This window comes from Zosterops lateralis, assembly GCF_965231275.1.
Source record: "Zosterops lateralis genome assembly, chromosome: 1".
In the NCBI taxonomy this organism is placed as follows: Eukaryota; Metazoa; Chordata; class Aves; order Passeriformes; family Zosteropidae; genus Zosterops; species Zosterops lateralis.
Window position 1 is genome coordinate 86,525,800 of NC_139762.1, and position 17,099 is coordinate 86,542,898.

Below are 17,099 nucleotides of genomic sequence, written 5' to 3' on the forward strand. Positions count from 1 at the left end.
CCAGACAAGCAATCTGCATCGGCCAGCTGTAGTTAGTCTAACATTTTTAATGTTAACTGTAATAACTTGCATTTTGAAAGGTTACACAGTTAGAATCATAGAATTGTCAAGGTTGGAAGAGATCTTTAATATCATTAAGTCCAACTGTCAACCAGGCACCATCTCTGTAACTACTACACATCACAGCGCCAGATCCAAGCACTTCTTAAAAAGTCATCATCCACTCCAGGGATGATGAGTCCACCACCTCCTCGGAAAGCCTATTCCAACGCCTGACCACCCAAACTATGCATTTTTTCCTCCAACAGCTAATCTTGATCTCCCCTGCCTCATCTTCAGGCCGCTTCCTCCGGTCCTCTCTCTACAGTCCCGGTGGAAGAGACAGACCCCGCCTCACTAGAGCCTCTTTTCGAGGAGCTGTTGCAGCTCAGCGTGGCCGATCACAGAGCGCTGGTTCTGCTTGTCAGAGTTCATCACCTGAGAGCTGAGGGGAGCAGCCAAATCCCTCTCCAGATTTTATCGAGGCAACTGGAAAAACCCGGACACATCTGAGACTTGCACACCAATCTCATCGTATGAGGGCTTTCCACATAAATTTTCTCTGTCCTTACTCAGGCCTGAGACCCGCCCGAGGGCAGAGCACAGCGCTGTGTACATGGAGTACACGGAGCCCAGCGCTGGCCCGGGGCGGGGAGAGGGCCCCACGTCCCAAACCACAGCCAGTGTTCGGCCGCTCCCGCAGCTTTTGATTGTTCACCTCCCAAATTGAAAGGCCGCTGTGCTGTAAATTACTCAGACCCAGCGCCTTTCCCAATCCCGCTCGCCCTGTACGGCAGGAACTCCCACACCTCGATACACTTTGCACACGGGCTACCCCGGGCCGAGGCTGCCACCTCAGCCAGGCCCCTGAGCAGGGGTCCGCGACACCGCAGGGCAACGAGGAGGCGACAGAGCTGCTTCCTACGAGACCCGCCCGAGGCGCGGCGGCTCCGACCCCCAAAGCCCCACAAGCTGCACAAACACCGGCCCAGCCCCGCTCGCCCTCGGCCTCCCCGACCAGGCCCGGCCGGGGTGGCGGAGCCGCGCCGCCGCCACTGCGCATGCGCGTGGGCAGCGCCGCCACAGCTGCCGGGCCTGTTGGGGAGCGCTCCGGGCCGGGCGGAGCGGGGCGGCATGGCCAGCCTGGCCCCCGCCACCGCCGCCTCGTCTCCCGCCGGCGCCGCCTCCCGAAGCAAGAAGCGCCCGGCGAGCCCGGGCACCGGCGGCGGCGCCGCCAAGAAAAAGAAGGCGACGGCGCCTGGCGGCTCGCAGGTAATGGTGAGAGGGGGGGCGGCCGAGGCGCATGCGCGGAAGCGAGCTGCCTTTCCCCGCCCATTCCCGCCGGGCCGGGAGCGCGTCTTGCATCCTCCGCCCGCCGGCCTGTCCCTGCTCCCGGGACCCGCGGGGATCCCGGGGCACGCCGCCACCTCCTGCCCGCCTCCCCCGGCCCCCTGCCTCCTCCTCTCCCGTCCCGTCCCGCCCGTGGCCGCGCTGGAAGGGCCGAGCCCCTGCGGTGTCCCTGGGCCGGCTGGGTCCCTGCGAGGTCGGGACGCCTTCCTTCATCCCGCTGCAGCGTGGGCCTGGTGTCCTCCCCCCTCCATGTGCACAGCATGTGCTGTCATTCTCCCCACTCCCCCGGCCGGGAGTGCGGCCGGATGAGGCAAAGCTTAACTGGGATGGCGTAGAAGCTGTCTGTGACCACCGAGATGCCGTGTGTGGTGACACAAGTGTGTGGTGACACAAGTGTGACACTTCCTGACCAAGCCGCCCCGCAGCTCGCTGTCCCTGCGCTCGCCCCCAGCAGCAGCTCTGTACGGAGGGTGTGCCGGCCTCTGGCCCTGTGTGATGCTGCTTTAATGTGAAGCGGCTGAGCTGTCGCGGAGGAGGGACTAGTGCTGGACAGAGCACAATTCAGCAGCTGCTGGATCTGCTGGATGTGTGGAGTGCACATGGCCTTCTCTCAGCTGGAGCAAGTGGATAGAAGATCTACATCTGAAATGAAGATGTAACCGCAGAGCCTGAGTTTTGGGGTACAGGGTCGATCGGGGGGAAGAAGGGCTGTTAATGTCAGTTTGTCCTAAACTCCAATCCTCAATCTCAGCAGGTGGTGCAGCCTCTTTTTCTGCATTGTGTGACACCAGCACTCATCCCCAGTTGATGTCATCTGCCTCTTGATGATGAGGTGTAGATCACACCATTATAGAAATAAGCAATCATTCAAACCATTCTGTTTTTCGTCTGCCTCTTGATGATGAGGTGGCATCTCATGCTCCAAAATTAAGTCCTAGAAGATGTTCAGAGTCAGCATGTACATGACATCTCTATAGATTTTAGATGCTTTCATGTCTTGGATTACTTCTTCCAGAAAGATTTTGGTAGCTGCAGTGGTCAAAAGAGGGTTGGAAAAAATGGTGGGCTCCTTTCTTCCCCCTAGAAATGATTCCTCCTGGTAATATTTCATGAGCTGTAACAGTAGCATAGCTACAAAGTCTGCCCTAGTGCCAGTTAGGTTGCTTGTTTTCACATGAGCCACCGGATCAGGGGAGTGCTTATGCATTTTTTACCAATCTTCTCTCCAGGCAAATAAAAGCCATCGTGTACACACGAGAGCACAGACACAAACTCTTCCTCATTTAAATGATGCTCTTGTTTTCACCCTGTGGCAGTTACATTGTTTCTTTCCTGGTGGGCTTCTCCTGGGACAGGGAGCACATACCATAGTGCTTAATGTCACTAACAAACTGCACCACAACCATGAAAAATTACTGCCTGACATGATCATGTTTGACAACTTCTTCAAGGTGTGATAGAGATCATGGTCTGGATTTTCCAGTGTGGAGCAGTCTGCTCTGTGCATGTGTGTGTGTGTGTGTATGCAGATGTAAAGCATTATATATTGATATATCAGCTTAAATGTATATAAAATAATTTTTTGCTTGAAAAATCTTCCCCACACCCTTCAGCCTCTAAAACTGTTTTCCAAAGTTCACACCATACTTAAGCTTGTGGACAGCATCCAGTGTTATGAGACATTACTCAAACTGGGTTTCAGTAGTGTGTGATAAACAGTTTTTGTAATTCTTCTCACAAGTAATTTCAGTGGAGAAAGAAGTAATTTCTCAACACTACATCCAAGTCATCGTATGCGTTCATTGACTTCAGGAGGGCAGATCAATCCCACAAGGAGAAGAATAAAAATGCCTCAGAAAATATTTAACCTCAGGAATGGGACAAGAAACAGCTCATTCTGGCAGTCTCATTTGATGTTGCTGGCTCTGAAGCAGGCCAGTTCAAACAGAAATGAAATGGGGGCTCTGCATGTCTTGAGTAAAAAATGTTGATCATGCCATAGCTCAGCATTAAATGGTTTGTATTTTAAGTAAACTGCCATTATTTCCTTGGTTAACCAGCAAACTGCAGTAAGAGAATCCCTACTGGGAAGTTTAAAACTACCTGCAGGGGTCAACTTAGATCTGGGACCCCCTGTTGTATTAAGTAGTAACTTCTGCTGAGAACCTTGTGCTGGCCTATGTGAAAATACACTTCACATTGTGCCAACTGTGGACATCCCCACATCTCTGATTCCATCTTTGTGAAATGGAACAAAAAGTTGTTGTTAGTTCTGCAAATCACATACTTGAATTTTTCTCTCATGTGTTCTATGTCAAAAGCAGCTGTCACAATGCTCACCCTGAAGGACATGCTGGTAAAACTGTAAATTTCAAGAATGTGTTTATTTTTTCATATAACAAATTGGCTTAAGCATAGCAATGTAATCAACTAGTTGGAGTAAATGTGTATGTCCTACAATTATCACACAGCATATGGATTTTTATAAACCCGTTTTGATTTTGTTTCTCCAACCTGTGAATTGCTGCTTTCTCTAAGATACACCTTAGGAATGTTACCAAAAAACATTCTTCAACTTTTTTTTAGAGTGTTGTGCTAATGAACACCAAGGTCATGGGTTCAGTTCCCATATGGGCCATTCACTTGAGAGCTGGAATTGATGATCCTTGTCAGTCCCTTCCAACTCAGAGCATTCTGTGTGATTTGTGTGAGTTACCGACCCAAAGGTATTGAGTCATATTTGTTTTGGAAGCACATTGCTCACAGGGCTTGTCAGTCATGTCTACAGAAGGAGACACGTGTTTTTTGGACATAACGCCTCTTTACCAAACGTAATATTAAAAGTGAGTTTACAGGAAAGCGTGATTGCAAATGGGTTACTTCACTTTCATCAGCATTACACAATTATTCCTCCCATGCTGTTGTGCCATGGCAAAATACCTCAGTGTTTGCTGCAGCCATGTTGAGGGTTATTATGTATATTAAATGGTAAAATTAATGTCTCAAAACCAGTGCTGTGTAATGATTTACACAGCACCAATCCCTTGGATATCTCTGCCCACTGGTTCCCAGTAGCTGCCAGTTCAGCTCCATCCCTGGCTCTTGTGCAGACTTGTTTCCAGGTCTCCTGTCTCATTAATTATTGTCACTTAACCTGGGATAGAATCTTTGATACTGATCTTAAAATGCCACCAGTTGCTCTACCTTAATGTTCACACCATTATTTTTATAAATTATACTGCAGCAGAAGCTTTTAAAGGAGTATATTCTGGATCAAGATGTAAATAATAAAGTAAAATGCTTTTCTGTGACAGCTAACAATCTTTAAAGATAGAATTTACAGTAAGATAGGAGAGTGACTTGAAAAAAAATGTTCCTGATTTTATCATAGGAAAAATTAATTATTTAATATATCCTAAATAATATGGTAAACCTAAATTTGCTTACATTATTTGTGAAATAACTTCAGCCTTAAGCTGGTGAAGTATTAATATTGATTTTATCTATAATTATTATTATTGCAGCAGTACTACTGGTATGTCTACTTAATGCTTTCTGTGTTTCTCATTCTGTGTTTCTCATTCATTTCCATTAATCATTCTCATGATTAAAGGAAAAACTATATGACAATGTTAGAAAATAAAATCAAAATGGTTTAGTTGCTATCCTGTTAAATAAACTCCTCTAATGCACCATACAAAAATAAATGGAGTAACTGATACAATTTGAACTCCATTTTTATTTTGGATGTATCCATATTATGATGTTTTTATCTCATAAACTGAAGACCATCAGATTTCACAGTTCTGGTATCAGCTGTAAGCTCAACAAGTGGACCTAAATATATACCTGTTAACATAGTTACTGTTCTGTACTCAAAAGCTGCCCACTAAGGGCAGGGAGCTTATCCTACTATAGAAACAACACAGAATTTGACCCTAAACATCAGTAAACTCAATAAATTCTCCTGTTACACTATTTTACCAAGCCTAGCAAGCAGGAAACCATCAAATCAATTTAAAAATAACTTATTTTAAAGAGCCCATTTGATCTGGTTGTTGAAAATCGAGGTTAGGGTGAATGAGTTTAACTAGAGAATCAGCAAGTACCACTCCTGCTACTGAGCTGAGCTGCTGCTGTCACCATGTTCTGGGACAACCTCTTAGAGGATCTCCTTCAGTGCGGCACAGTATGACAACTTTCTGAGTGAAAATTAAAAACTACCTACTTACCACTTCAGACCTTCTTTACTGCAATCAGTGCAATACTAAATTTATTCTAATTATTTTAGTATTATTCCATATTGGACTTCCTGCTACAGAAAAGCATGATTCTCCTTTGTAGTTGGAGATTTAATAAACAAGTAGTGTTTCTCACCAATCCACCTGCCCTGAAAGACAGAAGGAACCTGACACAGCATACTAGTAGGGAGATACAAGAACATATCTATTTGCCACTTTATTAAAAAGCTATTATGTCATTATGCTCTAGACTACATTTTTTGTTTTAAAACATCTCTCATCCAGTAAGATTGTAACAGTAACTAAAAATACATGAGTTTGTCAGTGAAGCAGTTCCGGTCTAAAGCTACTGCTTGCCTGGAATGGTATCTTTAAAAGATATAGTGTGTTCCCACAGGATGTTGATTGTTGATTAAATTGATTTAAATGACACTTCCATTGGATAAAATATAGATACCATGATACATTGCAGGTGATTGCTAGTCACTGATAAAAACTGACAAGGTGAGCTCTTCAAGTTCAGCCACTTGCACAATTATACCAAACCCTACCCAAGAGTTTTGGCTCTTACAAAACTAGCAGCCAGTTCAAAACAAATTGTTGTGTCTTAACAAGAGTTTTAGCAGGTTGCATTTCAGCTGGCAGAGCTGTCCCACACATATAAACGTCCTCTGGCATCACAGTGCCTGTCACCAGACCACAGAGCACTGAAATCCCCCAGACCCGCAGTTCTCAGAATGAAGCTCTCTGAGGGTCACAGCTTGTATCTAATCCTTTCAGATTCAGCACTGCAAAGACACTTTCTGCAACAAAGCTGATAATGAATAGCTGGAATACTCTTCCCAGAATACATCTTATTTTCAGGCATTCCACTAAGGAGAAATGGGATTATCCTGAAGCACCAGTTTTTGTCACTTGCACATTTGAAGTTAAATCTGTTAAAGAACCAGAATCCCTCCAGTCCCTGATGGGGAAAAATGGTAATTAAAAGACAAAAAGCAGATTTTCTACAGAAATGTGGCAAAATTTATATGTGTTTTAAGCTTAGCTTTATTTTAAAAAGGGAAATGCTTTTATAGAGCAATCTAGGTTAAAATGGAAACTGTCAAAACAGAGCTAAGAATTAACTTTGCTTGACATTTATCAGATTTTAAAGGCTTCAGATGATCTGTAAGCATAAAAGTATGTGAATTTGTAAACCAGACTATGCCAGTCTCAGAGAATTACCTACCTCCCCCAACCAAATGTGAATAGATTTTAGTTTTAGAGTAAACACAGACGTGTTATGTTGTAGAAAGGGAAAAGCATATGTGTGTTGTCTTTTACTGTGGGCATCAGTATGCTGGTGTCTTGGGTTTTTTACCCTTCTTCACTGGTCCTAGCAGACAATTTTAATCTCTCCTTTAGCTAGCAGAAAATGGAGTCTTACTATGAGCACACCTAGTTTCAGGATTCGTAATAAACATGCAGGAAATTTAGGAGATTTAATAAAGATGGTTCACCATTTCTATCATAAGGAGATAAAATGGGATAGGTTATTTTTTGAAGGAGAAAGAGCAATCTAAAAGACCTCATACATGTACTTTAGCATGAAATTTTCTCTGAGAGGTAGTTCCCGTAAAAAGTGATCTTAGAATCCACTTAGTGCTGTAAAAGATTCAGATTAACAGATTAAAAGAAAATTTACAATAACTTAACTGTCTAGATTTTGCAGATTTAAAGAGGTGTTAGACTGTTTTTCACATTTTTCTGAAGTGCAATAATCGTGTTTGGTAGTAACTTCAATTCTTGCCGTAGCCAAGGCATTGATAGTTACATCAATTATATATATCTCCATTTATTCAATGTGTTCGTTTGGGATTAGAAAAGCTAATATAAATATTAATTTATTAGCCAGGGAGTGTTGTGAGCACATTTTTCAAAAATTCCAAGGAAATAGAATGGAGAGCTTGGCTGGTTATTTAAACCTGCAGGAAGCCATAAAAGCTGTGACACACAGTGTTGTGAGGTATGCCTGGCCCTGACACAAGAATTCATATCCATAAACAGCCTGTCTTGCCTCACTGCAAAACACACCTGCAACTTTAAGAGGCTCAGTTAGGCAAGTGGATTAGTTTCTCATTATTGGAGTCCCACTCTCCTCCTATCTCCTTCCCTCCTATCCACCTCCACAAGTCTCAGCTGCATGCTCCTGCTGCCTGCATCATGCCAGCTTTGGCTCCCCCCGGACCTGTTCCCACTGATAGAGGTCAGCAGTCAGGACTTGCCAAACATTCCCCTCTCCTGGAAGCTGCATTGCCTTCTGCTGCACTGGTGGGCTGGACTGATTCACAGGGAAGTCTAACAGCTGTGGGGTGTAGCACAAAGAAGAGGCATGACCAAGTGGCAAGGGAAACCATTACAAGCAGTCTACTTCATGAGCTTACATACTCTTAATTCCAGATTTCATTAGTTGTCTGTAACAGACTAAATGAAATGCTCGATCCAGTGTCTCTGCCTGCAGGAAGGCCTGGAAAGTAACAGCTTCAGCTGTCATATTGCTTGTCTGTCAGCCTCTAAGTCCCTCAGCTGATTCTACTAATTGTGAGATGCCACCAAAATAGGCCATCAAGAAATGTATACTAGTCCTAATTATACTTCTCCCTGAAGATTTAGACAACTCATTCTACTTGGGATTCAGAACCCTGAACATCTGCCTATTTGAAAGCAGGTATTAAATCCTTTCTTTCAAAAGTAGAAGCACACTTATGCACTGATACTTGCTTTTTAGATCATCTGTCCTTACAACTTCTCTAATCTGAAGTTAACTGAAGTTAACTGTTCCTGCCACCGCCTGAAGGGATTCAAACCCTCTTTTTCCCAAGCACACCCTAATGTCTGAGCTAAAAGCAGGTCTGGTGTGGGAGTGTGGAAAGGTGTTCTGCTCTGCAGTCAAAGATGGAGGTTTTCTCTCTGTTCCAAAGAGAACAAATCCATAGTTTGGTGATGAACATGGTTATCAGCATGGTCTGCTTTATGTATTTTAGGTCTTTATTTCTGTTACATCTTTTTTCTTACAATAATTTTAATACAAAATGCACAGTTCTGCAAACAGGGATCAGAAATAATTTCCTTTCTAAACTCTAGACAAAAAGTGAAACAGTCATGTCATCTAATAAGATGTGTTTATGTTGCAGTAAAAATGCAATACTGTTAATTCAAGAAACAAATTTGAAATGGATAGAAGGAAACTCTTTTGTAAGTAATACATATTTACACTGTAGCAGAGGCCATCATTTTGGGAGAGGTGAATATCTGTGGCTACATGTCTTACAGTTGTCCCAGGATGTAAGTACTGGTTGACTCAGGAAGAAAAAGTGTCTTTGCTGTTTAAAAGACCCTCCTGTGGATAAAGAGCATTTTTGAGAATTAAGAGAAAATTCTTTTTATAAAGCATCATAGGCCATTGCTGGAATTTACCACATGAAAAGAGACTCTTAGTAACATATTTGCCTTTTTAATCATTTATTAAACAGAGAAATATGATTTGTTGTGTATCATATGTCCTTAATTTTCAATGAACACACAAAATCCCATGCTTCTGTGTACAACCTTCCTAATACGTGTACTACATAAAATCTGATGTCATTTAAAAAAAATAGCTCATTTTGCAAACATCCACAGGCCTAGAGGTGAAACCTACACAGTTTTAAGCAACTTAGTTTTTTGAGTTTCTGCCCTTGGAGTGCTGACATCTTTGCAGCTTTACTTACCCCGGTGTTCATAAGGGCGCGGTGTGCTTATCATGACAGCCTTATTTATTGCTTCCTCAGATTTTTACTCTTCTGAGTTAGTGAAAGAACAAGAAGAAGGAAAAGCTGAGACACCTATGATAGTTTTTGCATAAATTAGACAAGGTTTACAGGTATGGCTAATGTCACTTAAGCAGTACAACTGGAAAACTCAAATTTCAGGCATTTAAGTCTTTTTTTTTCATATTTGAAAGTGAAACAGCAACTTCCCAAGCTAAATACAGAACTACTGCTTAGAATTTGATTAGATATGAATCAAGAAGACCAAATTTCAAGAAAAGATTGTTGGCATCTCAGAAGTATAAGGGAAGTTCATCCAGCAAGGGAGAAAGTATTTTGAAAACACTCGTCATTTAGGATAAAGGTGGAGTTAGTTAAAACCCTCTAGGAAACTCTGTGAAAGTCATGTGCCATAAAAAGTCTTTCTTTGAGTCTGTGGTATATTGGTATGCACTTCATCCAGAAGCTTGTTCTAATTTTCCAGATAAACAGGTACATTTAATAAAAGATGACTCCTCTGTCTAAAAACTTCGTTACATTTCTGCCCTGAAATCATCAGGACTACTGCAGCAAAATACTGCTGAATTGGAACATGCAGAAATTAGGGCAGTAATTAATGTGAGTTATATGACTGCTTATGACCAAAAGAGCTTTTTGTTACTAAACCCAGTATTTTCTATTTTGTAAGATATTGATTTCTAGCCAGGGAAACAGAGAGCTGCACAGAGAGTTGTGTAATCTCTGTGCCTGGAAGTGTTTGGGGCCTGCTGGGGCAAAGCCTCAAGAATCTACTCCAAGGTCAGTTTTGACCCTGCTTTGAGCAGGAGTTGAGCTGGTGACCTCCTGAGACCCCTTCCAGCCTCAGTGATTCAGTGTTACTGTGTCAACTTCCACATGTCTGGTTATGTGTCTAAGATGGGTGTGTCCTCTCCCTAAACAAACAGTCCTACACTCCTGTTATAGGCAGGTTCAAACATGAAAATTACCACAAAAATCAATGACAGCATTTAGACAGTATTAAGTCTCCCTATATTGTAACAATGGTTATGTTTTAGAAGAACTGCTCTTCCCTTGAAAGGACAGGACAATGGTCTGACAGTGAAATTAACTGTTAAAGTCAACAGACTGGAATAGAAGGCCATTTTCCCCTGATGTATGCACAGTGTGTTCAGGCTCCTCAAACCAAAGCAGTAGTCTGGAAAGACCTTATTATTTAAGTTGATTATCTTTATTTACATAGCATAGAACTAGAAGTGCTAATTTGAGTCTTACATTAATGACCTTGACTTTTCTCAAGTCAGAAATTCCATTTTCACCTGAATTTTTGTTAAACTTATTTGTTGCAGCCAGAATTGCCTTTTTTTACAGATACAGACTTGCCCTTTTTATCCTTGTTCTTTTTTTTATCTGTCCAAAAGGTATTTTTTTATTTACTGAATAATTCATTGTGGGAAATGTCTTAAAATAGGATCCTGTTAAACTCACCACAAAATGTTAATACTATGTTCCCTCTCACCTACAATTGCGGATGTGATACCAAAACTTCATTAATTCTAATGTAGCGGCAAGTCAGGTCTTTTAATAGTTCTGTTCTATTTCAAGCAGAAGAGGCAGTTAGAATAGAAGTTTATTTGAAAACACAGAACTGTCTGGCACTTTTCAGATCTGCTGCAGTTCCTCAATTTCAATATATGGTATCAGGGTGAAGTGCCACAGAACTTGCATAGCTGAGTAAACAACCACCTACTTGGACAAATGTTTCTGCAGAAATATGTCAGAAATTTGCCTTCAAATTAGCTCTACCACACAACTCTCTCTTTCCTTTTCCTCCTGAGCTGCCTCAAAATAGCCTACAAGAGATACTTATATTACCTTATTTTCATCTAAATTAGAACTTGCCATATGTTTATTTTGGCTCAGTTGCTAGAGTTTGGGGTGTTTTCTTTTTTTCCTTATCCAGTTAAATGCAGGTATCCATAGGATAATGCACCTACAGTTTTGCTGAGTACGAGAGACTGGTCTGCTATTCGAAGTTGGAGTGGTTGGTAGTGAGTTTACCAGATAAAGGAAAGTGAATGCAGTATTCAGGGCATGTGCAACCAGATTTTTTTTTGTCCCATAATATGAGACAAACAACAAAGATGACAGATTTAGCTTGAAGAATTTTAAAATCTAAGATATAGGTTTTTTTCTTGTCTTCTTTAAAAAACCTTTGGAGCATCTGATAAAATTACTGTTCTCTGATACATTATGCCTTTGATAACTTTTTGAAGGTTTGTGGAAAGAATGTTTTTATTCTCAGTTCCTGTAGCATTGCAAGGTTTCATAGATCAGTGTGCCTAATCTTTGTCTTTCTGACATGGTGTTTCAGTATGGCAGTCTTAAGTACCTGTGCACAAATGGAAAAACCTTCTAAGTAACTTCAGACTGCAATGCAGCACGGCAGAAGTGGTGTGGTTAGCAGAAATGAAATAAAATTAGAATTTTTATATACTTAAAGTGACAAGAAAGACAGAATCAAGTGCTAAAATGTGCAAAAAATAGGGAAAATGCAAAAGTAAAGTTTTGTTTTCTGTATTAGTTTACCTGGTAATCCATAACATTTTGAAGGTAAAATTTAACTCTTCTAATTCAGGTGTGTTTTTTCCTAAGTAAAATAGATAGAGTAGGAGCTCTGAAAGATACACCCCGTTTTCAGTTGAAACTATTTAATTGCCTTTCCTTGAAGAAATGTAGTTTTGTTTTTCTTTGTTACTCAGGTGTTCTTTCCCACCGGAATGGATAATATTCTTCAGAATAAACTACAATTAGGAAACTGGTGTTTTTTTGGTTTTTTTAAAATGAAATTACTTTCTGATCAGTCATAGGAGCCGATAACTTTTTGTTTTCTTTGTCCTTGATTCAGTCACATGTTGATGAATGGACTTGGATCCTTCTCCTGCCTTGGCTGAAGGCTGTCACCAGCACAGGGACTCTGGTGCGCTCCCTGGGCACAGCATTACAGTGGTAGCGGCACATGAGCATATTGTAATCCTCCACTCTTTTCTCCAGAAGTACTTTGACCTTAACTGTTCTGTATCAAATGATGTATTTTAAACTTTAAGATGCAGTTTAGCCAAAGTCCTTGACTGATTTTTTCTGCTGGAGAAAGGAACATACTGGCAGTTTTTTTATAAAAATTCAATTTTGATTTACTGTAGTCTTTTTTGCTAGTATGCTTCCATCCATTTTCAGTGTTAAAGCCCATCAATTTAGGAGACTTTTTTTATTTAGAGGGATCAAAATATTCTGTTAGCTGAGCTCACTTTTACCCTTGATGAAAGTATGACCCAACATGTGCTTTTGAATTCCAAATATACTGAATGTTTTAGCTCTAGGGCCACTTCAGCAATGCCACTCAGCTTATGCTTATTAATTTGTCCAAGTTACAGTTTTCTTAATAAAGAAAACTGTCAAACTTTATAAACAAGGAGTAGTCCCAATCCACCAAATGAAATCTAAAAGTGAGAGATCCCTTGCAATTATTTAAACCGAAGGGAGCTTTGTGGCAAATGCAAATTAAACCAAGCTTTTCTGGGATAGTGTGAAGCTATTCACAGTTGTGTCCCAATTACATTTTATTTGAGGCTCTTCCCCACAGGAAATAGTAGGGGTTTTTTTTTCCTTTAAATATCTGTAAGTTATAAAACTTTGCCTATCACAGTACTTAAAAGTCTTTAAATGGCAAAGCATGTCTGGCATTTGAAATCTCTTGAGAATAAATCCAAGCATTTTGCTGAGGCTTGTTCATCTTTTTCTGTGTTTCACTGTTTAATAATTTTGAAGAGAAGGAAGTGAACTTGAGTTTTTCTTGGTTTGTTGGGGTTTTTTTCTTTTTTTAAGTGAGCAGTACCATTATGAAAGGAGATCTTTTGTCATGAAATTGCTATGTCTTTTTCCCCCAGGTTTTTAAGAAATGCTTGAGAGGTGGGGAATGTAATTAAAATCTTATTCTCCCTTTGGTTGCATTTTTAATTTTGAATTCTAACCCTCACACATCATAATAGAGCTTTGCATTAGGGTGTTTTATACCTCTATCAAAGTGACTAAAGTAATTAGTATTTTATACATTTTGGTAAGTATTTTGTCACTGAAACCACCAGTGCAGGTGAATGATAATGGTTTGAAGCTCAGGCACTGACAGGACCCTAAATGAGAATGTCGCCTTTTAATCAAGAGCACTTGAGTCTATGGTATTGAAATGCCCTACAGAGAGCATAGGAAAGCCATCCATCACTTTGTGACAGTCCAATCTTTTAGTGCATGAGTAAAATTTTATTCAGCCTTTCTGAAGCAGTTGGAATGTGAGATGTTTAACTCGCCTCAGAGCAGGAGAAGTTCGAAAGCATATCAAGATTGCTATCTGGGCAGCTTATGTGTCTTTATGTATTATCTTTATTTATTTAAATTGGAATTGAAGCATTTTCCATGTCCTGCTTCAAACACCTTCCCCCATACTCTTGTATACCCAACAGCAGAGATTATATCTAAATTTTAGTCATATGTTTGGAGTTGATTTGCACAGTTGATTAACTCTTGATGCTCAGTGGAAATACTCAGCAAGTCAGAGGGAAAGAGCCACTGCTTTAGGAAAGGCAGGTTTTGGAAGTCTTGTACAGGTAAGTAGTTTGACACATGGCTCAGAAATTCTCTGGTAGTGATACATGTACTTGGAATTGTAAACTATTACTATAAATAGTCCAACAATCTCGTTTCAAGCTTTGTGTTGCTATGTTTGTTTTTAACACCCTCTTTCAGCTTTCTTTATAAGTGAAAAGAGCAGTAGCATCTGAGAACAATGTGGTAATTTAAGCAAAAATATTTTGTTGTCAGGTCTTTGGGATATTTACTTGTGATGTCAGTGGAAGCAGAAACCTATACCAGGACCCTTGTCTTTTAAGATGAGTTGACAGTGATAAAACCCACTGACTTAGATGGATTTACTCCCAATTTAAACTGTATATGCAAATGACTTGCCAACCTTAGCACCTGCATGAAATCAGGGACAGTAATCTGCACTGTACTTAATAGCTGGATACTACTCAGAATTTTGGATTTTTAAAATAAATCCAGTTTTTCAGTGCCCTGTGGAACAAAATTTGCTTTGAATGTGCAAGATTAGTTTTTTTGCGTTTTTTTCCTTCTTGGCATTTGAACATTTTTAAACTGAAGTATTTTTTGTCCTATGCCAAAATAAGATAAGACCTTCTATTAAGGGAAAATGTTCCTATAATACTACCATGTTCCCAAATGCTGAGAGAGAAAAGGCTGAGGAAATTGTACTGGGCTTTATTTTAGTGAATGGAAAGGAAGAGGGAACAATTTTTTCCTGCTGAATCCAAGAACTAGTAAAATGTAACCAGATGAGGAAGACATGTTTATGCGTCCTACTGAAAAAGTCTTTCCAGCAAACCCTTCTGTCACAGACGTGGATAGAGTTAATCTTGCTCTAGACAGTGCTGCTTCTTCACTCCTGCATTGTTACTGAGTCTTTAGTAAGTTTGCTTTCAGGAATATACCTTGGTTATAATCTTGGCAATGGGAAATTTTCTAACCATCATTTTAACTTGAGCTTAAACAGTCTGATTCTGACACCTTTCTCAGTGAATTATTCCCAGCAATCTAAAGAGCTGCATTTTTGTCTGCCAGAGGGTACGTGTTCAAGATTTAATGGCCCCTGTCATGTCATCATGCAAAGTTAAATGATTTAAATATTCAGAATGTGCAAGAGCCCAGGCCAGCCTTGTTATAGTGAAAGCTAATATATTAATCAAACAGCTTAATATATGTTCCAGTATGAGCAGTATTAGCTGGCACTCCGTTAAATAGCTGACATTCAGGATCTACTCCCAATTTTAAAAAGTCTGCTCATATAATCGCTGCTGTCATCTGGTGACATTTGTGCTCTGTTTCCACATGGCATTCTCACTCACTGTAATTGTCTGCTAGTGAAAATACAGGTATTATCCGTCGATTTTATAAATTACCATTTTCTTCCCTGGCTGTATGCCACAGCTCTGTCAGGATATCACAGAGCTTACACGGAAGCCAAGTAAGTTGTTACCAGTTGGATATTGCTGCTTTAAAAGTAACCTACTACAGGAATAATTAGACACGCACCATTATTGAAGCTGAGTTAAAGCAACATTGTAGTATTGTGATTATGAAAATCAGCTGCCAAAAGAAAGTAAAAGTAAATTAGACTATTTATTGAATTTCACACAGAAAGGTTGAAGACACGTGGGTTCCTCAGTAAACTGGGGCCAGACCCTCTAATTACTTCTTTTTCAATACTGACATACAACACCCTCATCATCACTATAAGACAAAGCCAGCATCTCAGAAATACTGAGTGCAGAAACAAAACCAAACCCCAACATGTGCAAGCACCTTCATCTACAATTCCTGTACTCAATATATTGTCACAACTAACAAATTAATGACTTGCAGAAAACAGGGAGAATCAATGTTTTCAGTATTGTTTTTGCATCGTTAAATTAGAAACTCCCTTTTCAGTTCTCACAGAATTTATTGCGGATTTAAGTTTTGATTTACCAACACACTGTTCAGTTACCTTCTGGTTTTAAATTTTGTTTTAGCATGTAAACAGTTAACATCTAGTGAAACTGACCACTGATGGTCATAGCATACCTTCAGTGATGTGCAAATCCATTTTTTTTCTAAGGCATGACATACATGTATGCGGTGACAGGATGCCCAAAATGCATGTATTTACATCTTTGACTTTATGTTTCATATTTTCATGGGTTTTTTATACATAGTAAAATCCTATTAGTCTAAAATAATAAAATAATGTTACAGAATATAATCCAAAAGTAAATAGGTAAAAAATTTTACTTTGGTATATCTCAGTTATTCTGATATATACTGATATTGCGCAGTTTTAATCCTTCCTGGGGAATTAAAAAAAAAAAAAAAAGAAATTATGAGTGTAAGCTAATAGTAAGCTAATTTTGCCTGGTATTTAGTCCCATTGCAGACACCCATCCCAAACCCCACAATGCTGATTCCACCTAGAAATAGCCAAAACAATTAGTTTCCATGGTCTACAAGTTTTGCTTCTCCTCTCTAAATAAAACCAGACAGATGGCTCAGTCTTTGGAAATCAAGTGAAAACATCTGCGGTAGGGAATTTGGAGCAAAATATATACAAAAAATTAATAGGTCTACCAAAACCTAGTACTGAAAGTAGCATGTGAATAGGCAGCCTCCAGTGTGTTTTCTCCCAGTACAGACAGTATATACAGCAGGGTCCAAACTAGGCTCATTCCTGGGGTTTGGCTTTACTTAAAAGAAACCAGTGTAAAGGTAGCAAAGCTTAGGTCTGGTCTCTTCCCCAGACTTGGCTGCTCCTAAAACAAACTTTTTAGGACTCCTCAGTGTTTGCTGCAGGTTTTCAGTCTCTCTAATTTTTGCTACCGAGTTCTCTGCTGTCTTCCTCCATTGTGCGACTGTCACCCAGTCCTAGGACATAACAGGAGGGCAGTATCCCACCCAGCAGGGATGCTCAGAATAGATGGTCTTGTGAAAAGAACTGCAAAGTAGAAGCTCATCCCCTCACTATTTCTTTCAAGTATCCCAGGAGGGATAGTGATTGCCAGCTTGCCATACTGTGGTT

At 40.4% G+C, this 17,099-nt stretch overlaps 1 protein-coding gene across 2 annotated transcripts in view; it reads left to right on the plus strand.

The window, feature by feature from the left end:
• Nucleotides 1–1,145: 1,145 nt before the first annotated feature.
• Nucleotides 1,146–17,099, plus strand: part of INO80C (INO80 complex subunit C) — a 29,266-nt gene continuing 13,312 nt past the window's right edge. For both annotated transcript variants that reach the window (XM_083870395.1, XM_083870396.1), the window contains exon 1: nucleotides 1,146–1,311. In XM_083870395.1, the coding sequence (XP_083726521.1) occupies nucleotides 1,174–1,311 (138 nt within the window). In that variant the 5' untranslated portion in view covers nucleotides 1,146–1,173. The remainder of the gene's footprint in view (nucleotides 1,312–17,099) is intronic.